The following is an 18,591-nucleotide window of genomic DNA, read 5'->3' as shown; positions in this document are numbered from 1 at the left end:
TATTTAATTCATTTGAAGATAAGTTCATAAAAAAAAAACTATAATTATGAATTATAAATAAAAAATAAAAAAACGTATTTTGTTTGATGCTGGTATCTTTCACTCAGTTTGTTGGAATTTGAAAGTCTACATAATCGATTTTATAATCGATTGTGAGCTGCCGATTCAATTTGATTATCGATAGTAAAATTGGTTCGATTTTACAACACTAGTGGTAACATCCCAAAATTTAGACACATTGCTTGAATTACTTACATATCTAAATCTGTCATTTACATTGTTGTTGATAGTCCTTATAAATAAAATCACTTTACCAGTTTTAAGTGAAATTATTCAAATTTAAGCTTTTGTATTTTTTTTCAAATGATTCACATGTATGACATCATGTAGTTTTAGAACAAATTAACTGAATTAAAATGTGTACTTTGCTAGAAAGCAGTATCATAAGACCATTTGAGATGTGAATTTTATATTATAATAATATATTTGGTAGCTGCAGGTCTGTAGCTCCAGGTTGGAAAAAATTCGGATTTAGGACCTGTGAGCTACAGTACCACCCATTGAAAAAATTTGTACCATTTTATTCTTCATGCAATTTACTACTGATATTATCTTATAAACACCATCACCAGCCCGGTGAAGTGAAGTGGTGCAGTTTGTTTACATATAAAAATGGCGACTCTCAATCTCGATGTAAATTTAACGTACTTTATTTTCCAGGGTCAGTAGCGTGTTCTGGAGAAAGTCTGAGACAAGTAACAAGATGATAATAGTTAGTAGTAAATTGCCTGAAGAATTTAATTGTACTAATTGTCTTCACATTTCAATTTGCATATAAATAAGGTTAATCAATCCAAAACCAGCACACGTTTTTGTGCGCAATAAATACACAAATTTTCAATGGGTGCATGGTGCATCATTGTATAGGTCGTCCATCCGAATTTTTTCAGACTGGGAGCTACAGATCTGCAGCTATTTATGAAGGGAAAATCTAAAAAAAAAAAATTCTTAAACATTTGCATTTGTAAAATTCGAGACCATAATCTGATTCACAATCAGTAATACTGTAAATTCCTTATATTACGCGAGCACTTAATTCCGCGATCCCGCTGGTTTGTATCAAATCGCGAGAATATAAAATCGCGAACGTTGAACTTTTCTCCTTATTTCTTATAGTTTTCAACTCTCAGAAATAATGGCTAGATTTTAAAATCCGCGAAGGATGCTTCTCGCGATTTTATGCGGATATTAATTCCTCGCGTTTAATTAGGAATTTACAGTAGCTTCAATTGAAGAGTTTGTATTTATAATCATAACAATTTATGGAATAGGCTAGATGAGTAATGATCCCAAAAAAAGTTTTCATTAAAAACACATTAAAAATAAAGGAAAGCTTTCTTAGATAAAATAATTGATGGTCCAGGATAGGAGCATGATGTTAGAAGAGAGTCAATGTATGAATTTGTGAAGTTGTAGCTCAGGTGAGCAATTTGACCAACAGGCATGCCTCTTGTCTTCATTTTAGATTTACAAGAATCAACGTCAGAATGCGGAATCTGGAGTTACTCTCTGTAAGACAAGTGGATGCTGGTGGAGAATTTCAAGGAGCACAGTGTGTTTGTGTTGATTATGACTCGGGCAATGTGTTTGCTGCCTCACCTGCTACTATTGTAGGACTTTCTCCACAAAATGAACAGGTCAGCATAATTTTTTTCTCCATCAATAATCCCCATTTTAGAAATATTGTATTCATTCTTATTAGTTTTATGTCGATTTAAATTTTATTAATTTTGATGTTTTTATTTTATTTTCTGTTACTTTTGTAGGTTATTGGTAGTGTCAGACTTGATCAGTGTGATGAGCTTCCACCAGATGGAGTCAATAAGATCGTTGGGATGGAGTTTCTCCCTGACCAGCAGTCTGTGTGTGTGGCCACAGATACAGGGAGTGTGTTATTGTGGAATGTAGCGTCGGGAGTGATAGAGAACGTTGGGGATGTTGGTAGTGGCATCAGGGCAATGTCATGGAGTCCGGATCAGGAAATTCTGGTTTTAGCGACAGGTACGTAGGTACTAATTTTCTGACATGTGACACATCGCTGCAATGGAAAAAAATATTAAAGATTTAAAAAAGAGTGAACAAATTTTGATAGCTAAATACTGTATCTTAAGGCAGGGTATTTCTTGTACAAAGTGTACCGGGATACATTGAAATAATTTCCACAAATCTATATTCTATATTTTATAACTTTTTTCATCTACTAGTACTTTTTCCTATGATGTGAGAAGTGATATATCCTTTACTGGCTTTTTTATTATCATAGATTTGTTAATAAAGCAATAAGATGAAAATGTATCTATGCTGAATTTAAGAGAATGTAAACGTTTTTAAATTTATAGGTCAAGACACCTTGATTATGATGACAAGAGAATTTGATCCAATTACTGAAAAATCCATTCACCCAGATAGTTTTGGAGCAGGTGAGAAATGTTCATGTTTATTAAGTTACATGTATGATTGTAATGCACAAGCTTGATTTTTGCAATGTGATTTTGAGAATTTGTTCTTATTGGTCAAAAAAAGCAAAAATTAAAACCCAAAATTACTTCCTACATGAAATATTCTCTTGCTAGTCAATTCCTTTATTAACTTTTCAGAGGAATTTGTGAATGTTGGTTGGGGTAAGAAGGAGACACAATTTCATGGTTCACTGGGAAAAGAAGCAGCTAAACAGAAGAGTGAGGTAAATTATTCCATGTCAAAAAATAATCAACCATACATGTTTATTGCGATATGATGATATTTTTCTGTGGTGACAAAGGATGGAAGTTTTTTTTCTTCCCTTTAAGGCGATTCAAGCAGCTCTACCTTGGGATGATAAACATCCCAGGATAAGCTGGCGAGGAGATGGACAATACTTTGTTGTCAGTTCAATATGTCGAAATACAGGTGTGTATTCAGGTACAAGTATAATATGTACATAACGACTGATAAAGACTAAAGTAAAGAAATAAAATACTGTACATATAGATTTATTTAGTTGGTTTCTGGACTTCCAAAGAATAAACATTAATTTAACATGTAAGTTCAATTTTTTTGAACTGCTACTACTACATTGTATTTTTTTTAGTCTTAGACTACATGTTTATGTACATATTATGTGGCATGAAGATTAAAACTTGTGAACTGTTGATTACATTTCAGTACTGCAGTAGTTTTTAACAAAATTATATATATATATGATTTATTGAAGGTTTCAAAAATGAGTAACTGTCAATGTCTCTATCTAAACTGGTTCATAATGGACCTCGTCTAAAGTTGCTAACACATTCATTGTAATACTTGTAAGGGATATAAATATACAAAAGATTGTTTGATGTATTGACTTTCTGTCCAGGTGCTAGAAAGCTTCGAGTTTGGAACAGAGAGTGTGGGCACCAGTCAACCAGTGAGAATGTGGACGCCATTGAGCAAGCACTTGCTTGGAGGTGAGTTTTTTGTTTGAATGAATGTGTGATGGTCAGACCAGTTCAAAAACTTACACCAGATAAGCTCCATTGGTAGAGCACCTGAATATAGATTCAGGGGACTTGGGTTCGAATCCCAGTCTGCTTCATCATTATATTTCCCATTCTGTTACAAATACATGTATTAGTATACTGTAAATTCTTAATTAAATGCGAGGAATTAATTTCCGTGTAAAATTGCGAGAAGAGGTCCTCGCTGATTTTAAAATCTCGCTCTTATTTTCCAGACAGTTTTGAGCTATATGAACCCTTTACAAAAAAATGGTGCTCGCGATTTTATATTTTCGTGATTTGATGCAAAACAGCAGAATCACGGAATTAAGTACATGTACTCGCGTAAAATAAAAAATTTACAGTATGCAGTATCTTCATCATGAGTATTCATATAACTTATTTTGTAATTTCATTGCCTGATTGGGTTTTGAGGTGATCATATGAGAATAAGGGTTTCTTTTAATTTGTAGACCCTCTGGAAGTCTTATTGCATCAACCCAAAGAAAGCCCAATAAGCATGACGTGGTTTTCTTTGAAAAGAATGGCCTTCGTCATGGAGAATTTTCTTTGCCATTTGGTGTTAAAGATGTACAGGTATAAGAGTTGACCCAATGTCTTTACCATTGTTTCTGGCAGTTTACTATTAAAACTGTGATAGAGTTATTCATGAACTTTGTTGATATGTACACTAGCTGCAACTTTGGTTAAGTACAAGAACTATTCTTAATCACAATTATAAAAGATTTTGCTTTGATTCAAATTTGCCCTGCTTTAGCCATGATAAAAAATAAGTAACTTGCAGTTTTCAAACTAGTTCACAATGATGAAAGGCAAATTAGGACGAAAGTTTCCATGTACGGTAACCAGTATTTAGAAAAGCTACATCTTATTATTATACTGTATAATAATGTGTTGCTTAATTAACTTGAAATTTTGAAGTTCGATTTTACATTTTTTTTTTAAATATCTTTGAAAACAAATTTTCTTTCATTCTATTTGTAAGGTAAAAGAACTACTGTGGAATTCTGATTCCACTGTATTGGCCCTGTGGTGTGAAGACATGGTAACAGAGGACTCAAAAGTTAATCCCAAGTCATATAGTAGGTGGAATATTTATGTATACAATACATGTAGTATATATCTAGACAAATGCATTAACCTGTAGACTGTGACATTTGAAATATTAATTGAACAATGATAAAGTGATGTAAAATTTTAGATGTTGCAAGTTAAAAATCTGTCCATCACCACTATAGTACAAAGTACATGTATAACTATTTATATGATTCATAAAATACAGGTACATGTAAACTGCACACTTTCTGTTTTTCATATTAACTCAGACATTCTCACTGTATAGCTTCATGACATCCATAATAATTCTGAATTGGTGCAAAATTATTTTTACTTAGTTCAGCTATGGAGTATGAACAACTATCATTGGTACCTGAAACAAAGCATCCCTTTTGAGGAGGACAGAGTTAGTTCCCTTACCTGGGACCCAGAACATGTGTATCGCCTTCATGTTTTGTGTAACAGTGGGAAATACCTACAGTGTACCTGGCACTGGGCAACACACAGCAGCAACAACGCTCTCATTGCGGTCATTGACGGAAGTAAGAACTACATATTAAGTGTATAAATCAATCTACAGGAGGGAATTTTGATTTTTATCTAATAATAACTGCTTTTTGAAATTTAAATCAAAATCATACATGTAAGTATTAAAACAATGTCAAATATTAAACTGGATTATATTAATTTTCAAATTCTCTGATATAACACTTACATGGAGGAGATATAAAATGAAAATCAAACTATGAAAATCTTGCTTCTCTATAAATGCATGTGTTTGATTTTATGTGATTTATGAGATTTTCCTCACAAAGGGCTGAATGAGCCAATTGATTTTTTCATGAATTACTCATGAAAAAAAGTACAATGAGTTGGTTATCAATGGCCAATATGGTCAAAAAGCATACACAAGATTAACTGTGTGTTTCAAATGATTTGATTAGAATAGAATGTTTGTCATAATTTTTTTTCAGGTCGACTTTTGATGACTCCTTTTCGACAGTTAGTGGTCCCTCCCCCAATGTCTGCCTACTACCTACAGCTTCCTGCTCCTGTCAATCTTGTGTCATTTTGTTGTCATGGAAACACAGATGATGTTCTTGTCTTGCTGGATGATGGAAGAGTGGCGGTGTACAGATTTAAAGGTAAGAGTTTTGGTATCAATACATCAGTGTGAAAATATGAAAAGAAAATTTTGTTTTCCCAAAAAAATGGTAAGAATGATAAATACACTGTATGTAATATAAAATTCTTTGATTTTTATGATCATATACATAAAAACCTAGTAAACATAAATAAAAAAAAAAGTCAGAAATTGAAGCACTTGTGTTAAAAGTCATCTATTGTGAATACATTAATGTATGTTCATACATGTGTGGTTAAATGATATGTATTTACATTTTTCTTTGTGAAAGACATTGACACCAAGGAGGAAAGTGTCAAACTAGACGGTGCTGGAGGCAATAGTTTTCAGACATGCTGTAAAACTCCAAAACTTGAAGGCATCTTTAGGTGAATTTTACATAAATAATGGATTTACATGTAAATGAATTAAATTAGTTTGTTATGGTGTTATTGAATAGGTTTACCAAATGTTTGTTTCTCCTTTTAGGATAACTGGCTTATTTCAAACCTCACAGCTATCTAAGCTGGTTCACCATGTCATTTGGTACAGCCCTGAGCAGGTTCTCCTTTGTTGCGTCGATCCCCAAAGATCCCAGCATTCCACTCTGTACTCCTGTAAATTCGATGGAGAAAGTTTAGTTGTCAGGTAACTTCACTTTATCAGCCTTCTGGAATGTTGTCATTAAAATCTCTTACAGGGTCATTGTTAGTTTTGGGATTTTGAATTACTGAGCAATTCAACTTTGAAGAGTAATGACTGAGATACTGTAAGTCGTTTTAATTCCATGGTGTTAATATTTCACGATTTCTAATAAAGTACTAATTGCAATGATTTTAATTTCATGCTGCTAGAAAATCAATTGATCAGAATATAAGCATTGAAACGTATTTGAAAACCAATGATAGTATTCACAATGGGTTTAATTTCGCTGGAAAACGATAAATCGTGGACATAGAAAAATGAAAACCATCGTGATTATTTTCCAATTGACAGTATTTTGGTTGTTGATTTGATACAGATCGCAGACACTGGTGGACGGTTCAGTCTACACGATGAGTTGTGACCCTGAATCTGAGGATTCTGTTTTAGCTGTACAACTCAGTGATGGCTTTGTTCTGAAGTTTGATATTGGTAGGTGTAATCTTAATTAGATAAGATACCCATACAACTAGCAGATGATTTTCAGTCAATAAAGACTGAATCCTTTATAATTATTAATTTGTTATACCTTGTACCTGTATGGAATTCTTTTATGATACATTACTCAATATTGGTACATGTGTGTACATATATCACCATTTTTTCGGTAGATATCACATTTTTTCTTTAAAAAATATCTAAATATATCATGATGCATTGTTACAAATAAAAGATCTTGACAAACACTTTAATGAATGACAATCTATTTTGTACTAGGATCTGATTTGATTATGCCTTGGGAATTGAGTTCTGGAGAGGAGTTGTCCTTCCCTATACCATGTCAACAGATGGCCCTATGTACTATTGGAGAACAAGTAATATACCGGCAGCCAGTATTTATTAATCTAACTACCATTCTATTATAAAGACACACAGGCTATATAATAAGGATGATTTTATAAATTTTCCTGATTAATAAATGCTAATGCTAATTTGTTTTCTACTTGGTCTTATGTTTGTAAATTATGAAGTTTAAGATAGACGTAGTTGGGTGATATGTATTTTTCAAGCTGTTATATGTGAATACTCTATACAAATGTATTTTTAAAAAATTGAAATGAAGATTTTTTGCTCTTAATTTAAACTTTGGTTGAGGATGTGTTTATACGTAAAATTCAATTGGACTGGTCTATTTCAGAGAGTTGTGCTGGGGCTTACTAGTCGATACAGGTTTTATGTCAACAACACAGAGGTAAGCTTAAACCCAGTCAGCAACAATAAACTTCATGGAGGAACAGTCCACAATTTTTTTGTGAACGTTTTTATCATAAATAAATGATATTTGTTACTGTAAAAGATCTTATAATATGCGAGTACTTAAATCCGCGGTCCCGCTGTTTTGTATCAAATCGCAATAATATAAAATGACAAACGTGGAACATTTATTCATATTTCCTATAGTTCCCAACTCTCAAAATATAATGAAGAGGTTTAAAAATCTGCAAGAGGTGCTTTTCGCGATTTTATGCGGATATAAATTCCTCGCGTTTAATCAGGAGTTTACAGTATTTGATCCTTTTTTTTTCAGATTGCTTCAAACTGTACCTCCTTCTGTGTACACAAAGAGTATTTGCTGTTAACAACTTTGACTCACACAGTGCGGTGTATTTGTAGGAAAACCAAAGTGGAAGGTAAAGTGAAGATTTAACAGAGCAAGCTCTTTAGGCAAACCTTGCAGAGAGACAATTCCTGTAAATTTTCATTATGACTCAATGCCTTGCAAATTAATTTTGTCAGCAATTTGTATTTTCCATAGCTTTTCGTTTGGTTTGATATTTTACGATGTGACTTTTAGTTTTACCTACATTGTCGGATGGGAAGGCCCACCCTTTTGATGAGAGTATTCGGCGTGTAGAGCGTGGTTCCAGAATCGTCACAGTGGTTCCAGATGACACCAAACTTGTCCTCCAAATGCCTCGAGGAAACCTTGAGACAATTCATCCCCGCGCCCTTGTGCTGTCGGCTGTCAGGAGAAATTTAGACGAGTATTAATGATATTTGACTTTGAAATCTGATATGATTTGATTTGTATGCTTCCTTAAAGTTGTCCATGTATATCTGAAGCATTTTTAAAATATAATTGAGTAAATTAGCGTAAATTAAACATTTTAAATTCACAATATCGATCGGTACATCCAGTTGTAGCAAATTGTTGTGCAACCTTTCTAATTTGGAAATTTAACTTTTATGTGATTTTGAATTAAAATATGAAATTAATCCCATCTAATTTGAGATAAAACTGTATTTTTAACTCTGGACTTTCCTAGGCTGAGATTTTTAGAGGCCATGACAGCAATGAGGAGACACCGAATCAACATGAACCTGATTTATGACCACAATCCCGATAAGTTCCTGACCAATGTCCAACTCTTTGTGCAGCAGATAAACAATGTCAGCCATATTAATCTCTTCCTGACGGACTTGCAGTAAGTACATTCAGCCATATTAATCTCTTCCTGATGGACTTGCAGTAAGTACATTCAGCCATATTAATCTCTTCCTGACAGACTTGCAGTAAGTACATTCACAGCATTGATCCAACAAGATCAAAGCATGATTAGTGTCCATTAGAATTTTTTTGGGGGAAAAAAGAAAAGCGATGTAGCAGATTATGCATTTACCATATTTTACCAAATTTAATATGCAGTTGTATATATTAAATCTTCTTTCTGTTTGCTTTCTTTCTGACTTAATAAGATGTTGAGTCATTCCTCTTTTCAATATGGCAATAGAATGTCAAAGCACAATGGTGCCAAAGAAACAAAACTTAACATTTTTGGCTTATGTGTAAATTGAATACTTTTTTTTAAGGGAAGAAGACGTAACATGTACAATGTACACAGCAGCCTATAATCGGTCACCCGTGACTGAAGATTCGGAGCAGACAAACAAAGTGGACACAGTGTGTGATGCCTTGAGAAAGGCCCTCCTTCAGGAGGATGAAAACAAGTGAGAGATATGATAAGCCAGGAAGTACTGCAATTTAAATATGCATTTACAAATTATATGTTGAGATATTCCCGGTAAAAAGACTGAAGCCTCATGAATACCTTTATGTATTGATATTGGATTATTTTTAGAGAAGATCTCTATCAAAGTGCTTATAAATTTTAAGATGTTTATATTTATGTACATAAATGCACTGATAAATGATGTGACATTTTGATTGTAAAGTGAAAAACTAGATGAAATCATATTTACAGGTACATATTGTGCATCCTGACCTCCTATGTGAAGAAATCAACACCTGAACTGGAAGAGGCCTTACTGCTAGTCAGATCTCTCAGAGGTACATGTACATCAAATGATGTATTGATATTTTGATTTGTCATCTACTGTACAAATACCTGTACATGTACAAATGTAGTTCAGATTATTTCGTCTATTTGCTCATTGTGTCCTCTTTATTCAGATAACCCCAATAAGAATGCTGTGATAAGCCCCGCGGATGCATTGAAGTACCTCCTATTCTTGGTGGATGTCAATGAAATGTTTGACGTGGCACTAGGAACTTATGATTTTGATTTGGTGCTTATGGTGGCTGAAAAATCACAGAAGGTGAATATTGGGATTTTGTGGATTTATATTAATACTACAGTAATCAAAATGTACCAGTATTTTTACCAAAATCATTTTTCAGCAGGAAATGGAGTTCACTGTTTGTATGTTAGTACAGATACGGGTTTTGAAGTGATTTTAAATTGTATGATTTTAAATATTTTAGGATCCAAAGGAGTACATCCCATTCCTGAACAGTCTGAGGAGATTGGAGGGATCCTATCAACACTACACAATAGACAAATATTTAAAGAGATACTCAAGAGCCCTTCAGAATATCAGCAAATGTAAGCAACCTCTTCTAAGCTTGCTGTAGGATCATAACTCAACTGAAGCACAAAAAGAAATTTTAGTGTTCATATTGTTTGATACACAATATACATGTACACATGTACACGATTTATTTTTGCATAGGTCCTGATCATTTTGATGAATGTCTGACTTTAATCAGCGATCATTATCTGTATAAGGAAGCTCTTCCCCTGTTCACTCTCGGATCAGACAAATACAAGGTAAGTGTCCCACATTAAGTTTTCCTGGCTTCAGCAACTCTGTACAAGTAGTCCTGCAATGGTAAAACCTGCAAACCATAGTCTATCTTCTGCCTTAGTTTAATATTTCTTCGTATTAATAAATCTATGAAAATCTCTGAAGTATTTAGATGAAAATGTATTTATATAAAAATTATGATGAAACAGTCAATTTTTGCAAACAATTTGATGACAAAGAAAAATTCAAAATTATTTTTAGGAGATTGCAAAACTTTATGGAAAATATTTGATTGAGAAAAAGAAACCAGAGGAAGCAGGTCTAGTGTATGTGAAGGCTGAAGAATGGCAGCTAGCTTTGGATGCATTCAAGTCCTGCAGCAACTGGAGGCAGGCCTTCTGTATGGCTGCAAAATTAAAGTACAATAGGGAGAATGAGGTGGATTTAGGACAAAAGTTAGCCAGTAAGTAGAAAGGGTTATACGAAATATAGTAGTTAAACTGTTAGATGCTTACAATTTTTGAAAAAAGTTTGGTACTTATGCTTCTTTATATTAGCAAAATGGTTTTAAAAAGTCACCACTCATCAAGCTTCAGATAAAATGAACTACATATACACGAATGTACATGTATTTCAGATCAATTGAGGAACAACAAGAGATATATGGATGCAGCCATTGTTTTAGAGGAGTATGCCAATGATACTGAGGAAGCCATTGTTTGTCTTATTGAGGGGTGCCACTGGGAGGAGGCCCTCAGAAGGGTACGCCCTGTGATATGATATCAGCTGGTTTTTCATCATAAAAAAAAAAAACATTAAATAACTTCTTTTTATGTTCAGTTTTCATCTACATACTGTAGATTCCTTATTTTACGGGAGTACCAGTACTTAATTCGGTGATTCAGCTGTTTTCTATAAAATTGCAAGAACATAAAATCGCGAATGCCGAATTTTTCTAATAGTTTCATATAGTTTACATCTGTCTGAAAAAACAAAAGCAAGATTTAAGAATTCATGAGATTTACTTCTCTCGATTTTAAGCGGATATTGCAGATTCCTCACGTTTAATTAGGAATCTACAGTAGTCAGGTGTTGTGTAAGATTACTTGGTAAAATGATGTCCTGGCATAGATTATTCATTCAGAACTGGCACTGATACCTGCCTTGCATTCCTATCCATATAGCCATAATCTTTTTTACTAGAGATGACAATTCAGGTAACAGTTACATATTTCACATTGTTTTGAATGGATTTTTTTTCCAGATGTACAAACACACTAGAATGGACTTCATTGAAACAAACCTAAAGCCAGCAATGGTGGAGAATTATGAAAGTCTAATGGAATCTTTGGAGACAATGCGGGTAGATTTTGATAAATACAGAAAAAGGTTAAAGGTTGTAAGGGAGGAGAAAGAAAGAGAAAGGCTGGAGTTTCAAGGTAAAACATTGCTTCAGCATCTGAAATAAATCTTTGCACATTCACTTGTATGTCCTGCGATATCTTTTTGCCAAGTATTCAATCAAAATTGTTATCAGCTTTTATATACATAGAAATGAAGTGTTGATATCTTTTGTTTATTGCAGAGAGTGGTGGCATTAATGATGCCGACGCTGACCTGTTTTCTGATGCCAGCAGTGCCACAGGGGAGAGCATCCAGTCCTCCAAGCACTCCAGCTCCCAGTCCTCTGCCTATAGCCGCTCCACAGGGTAAACCACTCTTTATCTAAGAATTTTGGCTTTCTGTTTAGCCGATTACAGTAGATTCCTAATTAAATACATGTACAAGGAATTAAGATTCGCATACAATTGTAAGAACATCTTGCAAATTTTAAAATATTTATTTTATTTTTCGGACAAATGCAAACTTTCAATAATGAAACTACCATATTATGAAAAAATGTGGCATTTTTATATTCTCGCAATTTGATGCAAAACAATTTAATCGGTGAATTAAGAACTTGTGTCAAATAAGGAATCTGCTGTACTCTCTTGTCTTTCTTTCAGTGAATAAGCTAACCACTTCGTCACAGAACATCTATAAGTCGAGTCAGCTGACTATTCTCATTTCTTAAAACATCTGTTAGTCAAGTCAAATGACTTCTCTTTTGTCTTAGAAGATTAAGCATTTAAGTCACCTGTCTGCTCTCTTATCTGTGTCAACTAACTTCTCTCTTGTCTCAGAACATATGGCAGTGGAGTTGACTAACTATTCTCTTGTCCCAGAACATCTGGTAGTTGAGTCATGTGTCTGCTCTATTGTCTCAAACATCAGGCAGTTGAGTCAGCTAACTTTTCTCTCATCTCAGAATATATGGCAGATGAGATGACTAAGTATCTCTTGTCCCAGCACGGTAGTTGAGTCAGGTGTCTGCTCTATTGTCTCAAACACCAGGCAGTCAGCTGACTACTTTATTGTCTCAGAACAACTGATAGTTGAGTCATATGAATATCTTGTTAGATAAATATTTTGTTCAAGAACATCTGATTGTCGAGTCAGAAGACTAACCTTGTCATTGAACATTGTGTTTGCAAGTTTTTGAACATTGCTATGACTCTGTAACGCAAACAAACTTGTCTTATTTCTTAAGCCACAGAGATGTAAGGTTTGGTCTATCTCTCTTTTTTGATTTGTGCCTGAATCTCTTCTTCCCTTAACTTGAAACCTTCCTTTATAGAGTTCATATTTGTTTTTGATTATAGAACTTATGGACAACATTTTATTGTTGATATTTCTTGTCTCTTGAGGTACACCATTACATTTATTTATAATTTTCAAGAAAAGAAAATATAACAATGGTTTATTTGATCAACAGCTTCAACTGGTCACTTGTTTTTGTTCTCTGTAACAAAAATGGTTGCTTTTTACAGTCGAACATCAAGAAATAGAAGGAAAGCAGAGCAGAAAAAGTGGAAGCTGAAGGAGGGCAGCCCCTACGAGGACTTCGCTCTGATCGCAGCATTGTCCAAGATAATCACTGCAGTTGATATTATGAGAGGTAATGTGTTCAGAACTTGTAACTGTCGAGGGAACATTTATGCATCACTCAGCCAGCTGTTTTGATTCTTGTCATTTTCCTGTCAGATGCTAGATTTATCTATCTATCTAAATGGTAACTTTGGTTTTTATTTCAAAATTAACAATCAGCAAGGTTTTAATACAGATATAGTGTATACATCAACCTTCTTTTATGAATTACAATTATTTTTATCATGTTAAGACTAAACAGATGTGTAATAACAAATTAAATTGCATTATCTTGTGCTAGCTAGGGCTTATTTAGGTGTACCATTTTATTTAAATCTTTGCTTTCAGATGAAGTTCGTGGACTTGTAAAAGTTATGATTCAGTTTAATAGTGATAAAGAGGCGAGCAAATTGCAAGAGACATTTGGAGGCTTTTTGAGTTTGATTGACACTTCTATTCCTTCAATATGGATGGATGATTCAGAGGAGGGGGAGGAGTCAGTGGTGAGCTTCGTGTATATTGTTCTGTACACTTGGTTGATCAATATTATAATCATCAATGTTTGTTATGTTGAAGTTGCAGTTAAGTTTCACATATAGAAATTATTTTGGATCATAATGGTCATCTCCAGGTTTAACATCCCACCTATATCATTTACTTAAAATAGAATTGTACAGTGTACAAGTGTATTCTGTAACATTTACATTGACTGTTTAGAGTTTGGCTAAAGTAATGAATCAATTTATTAAAGGAGTTGACTTTCTGTTAAATCTGTTAACCAGGTGCTTGGCCCGCATGCTACAGCAAACACCATAGCTCAAGCAGTACAGAGAGGACAGAATCTAACGACTAAAGAAAAACTAGGTAAATTCCTATTACTTTATTTTTCTGAACAAGTCCACTTAAGACAGTGAGCAATCCACTAAAAGGGTATCAATGATTATTATGTGAGATTTTATACACGTGCTCACTCTGTCAGTACATGTACATATTGGACTATGAATACAACATAATGTGTATTAGTAAATGGTTTTAGATTTATATGAAATTCTGAATGTCTTCATGTGTGTAGTATGTAAAGATGATTGGTAGCACATTTATTTATGTACCTGTGTGTTGTGTAGAGGTCAACCACACATTGCACATTGAGAAGTTTGATGATGGTGATGTGGAACCCTTAACATTAACAAAAATGAATAAAATCATTTTAAAATTGCAAGTACCCTGGTGAAATTGCGAGTTCATTTTTTTTTTGGTACTTGCAATTATTTTTGAGTTGTATATATAGAGAGTTTCTACCCCTGATGCATGTAAATTTACATGTACATGTATCAATATCTAAATTATTTTGTTTTTTATTTTCAGATCCCATCATTAAAAATGCACCATCTTTACACAAAGACATTAAATGGAAATTAAGTATGCTTGAGGGGGCCAAATCTTGAAAGAATTAACGTACACATGTTATCTTAACAATTAAAGTATGTTGGTGCCATGTTTTTGTTTTGTTTTTAATTATTACTTATAAGTAATAATTATATAACACATGTACATGTATTGCATTCATAATTTGTCTTTTTATCATTTAGTTTCATATTACATCTTCTGCAGTACTGTATACAGGGAAATATTTGCCCCCATTGTATTTTCGCCTTAGTTGGCAAGCGAATTAAGACTGGGTGTATTCAACTTCTCAAATTATTTTTCTTTTAGCACAATTGTGTCTTGTCAAATTCAAGATGAAATGAAACCTTTTACAAATGTAAAAGGGCAAAATTAACATAGGGCAAAAATAACTCTGCATATAGTATATGATTTATAGTATGTTTTGTTTAATTAACATTGTGAGATTTCAAGTGCCCAAGAAATGTGTTGATGCTTTCTAACGTGCAGTTCATCAAATTTATATGGGCATTAAGAATTTAGATAATTTCATGAAGTTTATTAGTAAAAATAATTTTTCACAAAGCAAAGAGATCTATTCATTGTTTATGTTAATATTTTAATTTAGTGCTTTATTCCTTAAAGCTGACATGAATTCTTAATTTATTTGGTCGCCATATTACGGTAGTTTCGATTGCTCCTCAACTGCAACTGGGGTATATTGTCGATAAAGTTAGGGTCGGTTGCTTTGTGATCAAGGCTTTTAAATTGCACAGACTTCTAAATGTATGAACAACACATTGTAGAAATATAAGAAAAATGAATGTATTTATAAATCCCTATCAGTTTTAAGTAGCTAAAACAAAAGAGAAAAGCAATGATACATGTGCATAAACATTTATTGTCACTAAGCACTCTTGCATGATTGACATATAACAACAAATGTAAATGTTTTAAAAAGAGCATTAATTTTTTCAAAACAAATCAAAATGAAAGATAAAATCAAAAGAGCCAAAAAATGAAAGACATTTTGTGAGATGTTTGTCTGTTCGAAGAAAGCAATAAGCTTACAAACACACACAAACTTTTTACAGCATATATTTTATGGTTATTAAATCAAAATTTTAAAAAAGATGGCACTCAGACCATTAAAATTTGTTCCAGACATTTGTAAACAAAAACTATTGAATATTTCTGAAAACGATAAAATTACACCAAAATAGGTGTAAAACAATATTTTCTCCAGTTTTAACAATTCACAGCAATAAATATAATGTAAAAGTAAAGATTCAACAGATAATACTGAAAATGTTAAAAAAAAATAATGAAACTATCACAGCAATAACAAGCATAAAAACAATTAAGGGTTTAATCAACTTATAATTTTCCCCATAGAAAATTTACCTCCATAAATCCATTTATGGTACATTTGTATTATGAAGTAAAAATATATTTGTCATAAAACATTTAAAAATAAAAGTAATACATTGAGCACTTCAAAATACAAAATGGAATACTGATAGACACTATCATGTTTTGTTAAAGAATACATCGATAATAAAAAATACTGTTATGTGCAAATAGGCTTTGTTCATACACACTAATCAATGAATAGAGCTTCTGAATTTAATCCAAAATGTTTTCTCTCCTACTGTAATCTAATCATCTGCAGCAGCTTTCCATCTGATGTGCTGCTGCTGTGACTCTAGACTAGACTAGCACCAAACCAGTGTTGGTAACAAAAAATCCCATTAACCAAATATATTGCATTAATAAATAAATACAATAATTACAATATCTAAGACTGCAAATATATGTTATGAGAGGGAAATTTTGAGATGTGATGATATTTTTAAACAAATAAACCTTTAAAACATCAAGGTGTGAAGTAGTTTTGAAAATCAGCCACAGGAACATATGTACAACAAAGTTTTCTCTTTAAACAGACTCTACATAATCTTCATCTCTTCTGAACATTAGCTCACTCTGATATTTAGAGGTCTCATGATGGAAATTCGGACGGAGAAGAGTAGCCCTGTCCATGTGAGGATATTTGGATTCTATCCTTGTGCGATCCTCAACATTGTAATGCATTTGTTCCCGCTTGTCCAGGAAGAGATTTTCATCATGTTCATAATGAGGAATACCTCCAAGCTCTGCATTCTGTTCCAAAAAGAATTATTTCATATACCTATTATAACAGTAGTGAATTTGATAATTAGGGTACATTTAAGATCAATTGAAATTAAAGTTTTATTTGAAGGTATTCAAACTGAACTCGCATTGAAAATAAAGCAATTATGATGTGCATTGAATGGGTACCCGTATCTGAATAAAATGCATGTACTGGGTTGTGAAATATATATTGTTATTTATTTTCGATAGCCAATTAAGGGTTTACAATCCACTCTGCTCCTCTACAACCCCTTACAGATTTAGCCGAAAAAATCAAAACTTGCACAACGGAATTTGATTGGCTGTGAATAAGGGTGATTGCAGGGAATCTACTAATTGACTGTGTTCATTGTATTTTCATACAAGAATAAAATTTAAAAACAATCATTATTACAATGTTTACATGATTAATGAATACCATACAATTTATTTTTACAAATATATGGGTTTTTTGATCTATATTCTATTTTGTATATACATCAAATATGAAAATATGTATTTTAGCTGCTCCAATTTAACTCAATCGCTAGAGGGTGCTGTGTTATTTCTAAAAAACATTGGCTAAATCTGCCAAGGTTTGTAGAGGAGCGAAGTGGATTGTAAACCCTCTAGCTAGTGAAGATGATTTTTATAATGCTAGGTATAAATTATTTGTATATATTACATGTACCTTGGTAATGAGATTTCTGTTTTTCATATCTGTTTTCCATTCCTGTGTATACAGACGTGGGACAACTGGGTGTAGGCGCGAGTATTCTGGTACCCTGCAAAAGTATCATAAATCATTAAATTATACCATTCTTCTAAATTGGATTATCATTAAAATTGTTAACATTATCACAAGTTCTATAGTATACATACATGAATGTAAAAAGAAAAAGCTACAGGGATACAGGAGTTTTTTTGCCAGATGTTCTTATAGTCATCTAGGCTGTTTACAATATATTACATTAAAACAATAAAAAGTATGTTTACATTGATACTGCAGATACTTAAAAATACTCTACTGCAGTACTGTAACAATTAATATTAGAGTCTATACCCTATCTGTAAAAAGTTATGATTTCTTTGACTGATAGATAAAGGAAATGTATAATAGTTGGTTTCTACTATTTAAATGACATTTTCTCACTACATAATTGCGTTAAAAGCAAAAATAATTGCATTTTAATCTTAAAAATGCAAAAAATTTACATCCAAGACATGATTTTGAACATTCATTGTCACTAATAATATACACATTGCTGTTTTGTCTCTTTCTTAATGGACTATGCGTATACAGGCAAGATCTGTGCATGAAAATACCACCCATCTTTAAAAATACAGTGGTGCACTATTCACATTTTCCACTGTGTTTTCCTTAGCAACGATAAATTCATTGCTAAAATTACCAGTTATTCAAAAGGTATTTTTCAAATATGTTTTTATTCCTATATTACCTTTCTTGGCTATGCTTGAAAAGCCTTTCAGCAAACCTTTGGTCAATTGTATTTGGCCCTTTTGCCATAAAACCCTTGCCTTTTGGTGGTGCAGCCATTCTGTGGTCTTGATTCGTCTATTGTAAACTAGTAACTGGTATTGGGGAACCAGTTTAATAAG

General features: G+C 32.9%; 2 protein-coding genes across 3 annotated transcripts in view; one reads left to right on the top strand and one right to left on the bottom strand.

The window, feature by feature from the left end:
* LOC105331711 (putative elongator complex protein 1) overlaps window positions 1-16,546 on the top strand; it is an 18,650-nt gene extending 2,104 nt beyond the window's left edge. For both annotated transcript variants that reach the window (XM_066086434.1, XM_066086433.1), the window contains exons 2-32: window positions 1,526-1,697; window positions 1,827-2,061; window positions 2,400-2,480; window positions 2,658-2,743; window positions 2,850-2,949; window positions 3,398-3,488; window positions 3,992-4,115; window positions 4,525-4,621; window positions 4,934-5,137; window positions 5,570-5,740; window positions 6,011-6,107; window positions 6,208-6,366; window positions 6,740-6,852; window positions 7,138-7,235; window positions 7,559-7,612; window positions 7,949-8,051; window positions 8,216-8,405; window positions 8,688-8,846; window positions 9,232-9,369; window positions 9,624-9,709; window positions 9,833-9,978; window positions 10,145-10,265; window positions 10,393-10,490; window positions 10,729-10,930; window positions 11,105-11,229; window positions 11,732-11,906; window positions 12,053-12,176; window positions 13,338-13,465; window positions 13,783-13,937; window positions 14,217-14,298; window positions 14,800-16,546. In XM_066086434.1, the coding sequence (XP_065942506.1) occupies window positions 1,548-1,697; window positions 1,827-2,061; window positions 2,400-2,480; window positions 2,658-2,743; window positions 2,850-2,949; window positions 3,398-3,488; window positions 3,992-4,115; window positions 4,525-4,621; window positions 4,934-5,137; window positions 5,570-5,740; window positions 6,011-6,107; window positions 6,208-6,366; window positions 6,740-6,852; window positions 7,138-7,235; window positions 7,559-7,612; window positions 7,949-8,051; window positions 8,216-8,405; window positions 8,688-8,846; window positions 9,232-9,369; window positions 9,624-9,709; window positions 9,833-9,978; window positions 10,145-10,265; window positions 10,393-10,490; window positions 10,729-10,930; window positions 11,105-11,229; window positions 11,732-11,906; window positions 12,053-12,176; window positions 13,338-13,465; window positions 13,783-13,937; window positions 14,217-14,298; window positions 14,800-14,879 (3,972 nt within the window). In that variant the 5' untranslated portion in view covers window positions 1,526-1,547 and the 3' untranslated portion in view covers window positions 14,880-16,546. The remainder of the gene's footprint in view (window positions 1-1,525; window positions 1,698-1,826; window positions 2,062-2,399; window positions 2,481-2,657; window positions 2,744-2,849; window positions 2,950-3,397; window positions 3,489-3,991; window positions 4,116-4,524; window positions 4,622-4,933; window positions 5,138-5,569; window positions 5,741-6,010; window positions 6,108-6,207; window positions 6,367-6,739; window positions 6,853-7,137; window positions 7,236-7,558; window positions 7,613-7,948; window positions 8,052-8,215; window positions 8,406-8,687; window positions 8,847-9,231; window positions 9,370-9,623; window positions 9,710-9,832; window positions 9,979-10,144; window positions 10,266-10,392; window positions 10,491-10,728; window positions 10,931-11,104; window positions 11,230-11,731; window positions 11,907-12,052; window positions 12,177-13,337; window positions 13,466-13,782; window positions 13,938-14,216; window positions 14,299-14,799) is intronic.
* Window positions 15,699-18,591, bottom strand: LOC105331712 (sperm-associated microtubule inner protein 10). Its single transcript, XM_011434018.4, has 3 exons — window positions 18,432-18,591; window positions 17,663-17,756; window positions 15,699-16,980 (listed from the first exon to the last, which is right to left on the bottom strand). The coding sequence occupies exons 1-3, from the start codon at window positions 18,527-18,529 to the stop codon at window positions 16,756-16,758; spliced, it is 417 nt and encodes a 138-aa protein (XP_011432320.1). The 5' UTR covers window positions 18,530-18,591; the 3' UTR covers window positions 15,699-16,755.

The sequence above is a fragment of the Magallana gigas genome, chromosome 6 (genome assembly GCF_963853765.1).
Source record: "Magallana gigas chromosome 6, xbMagGiga1.1, whole genome shotgun sequence".
Taxonomy (NCBI): domain Eukaryota; kingdom Metazoa; phylum Mollusca; class Bivalvia; order Ostreida; family Ostreidae; genus Magallana; species Magallana gigas.
The sequence above is the reverse complement of the archived record's forward strand: the minus strand, read 5'-3'. Positions and strand labels throughout refer to the sequence as shown.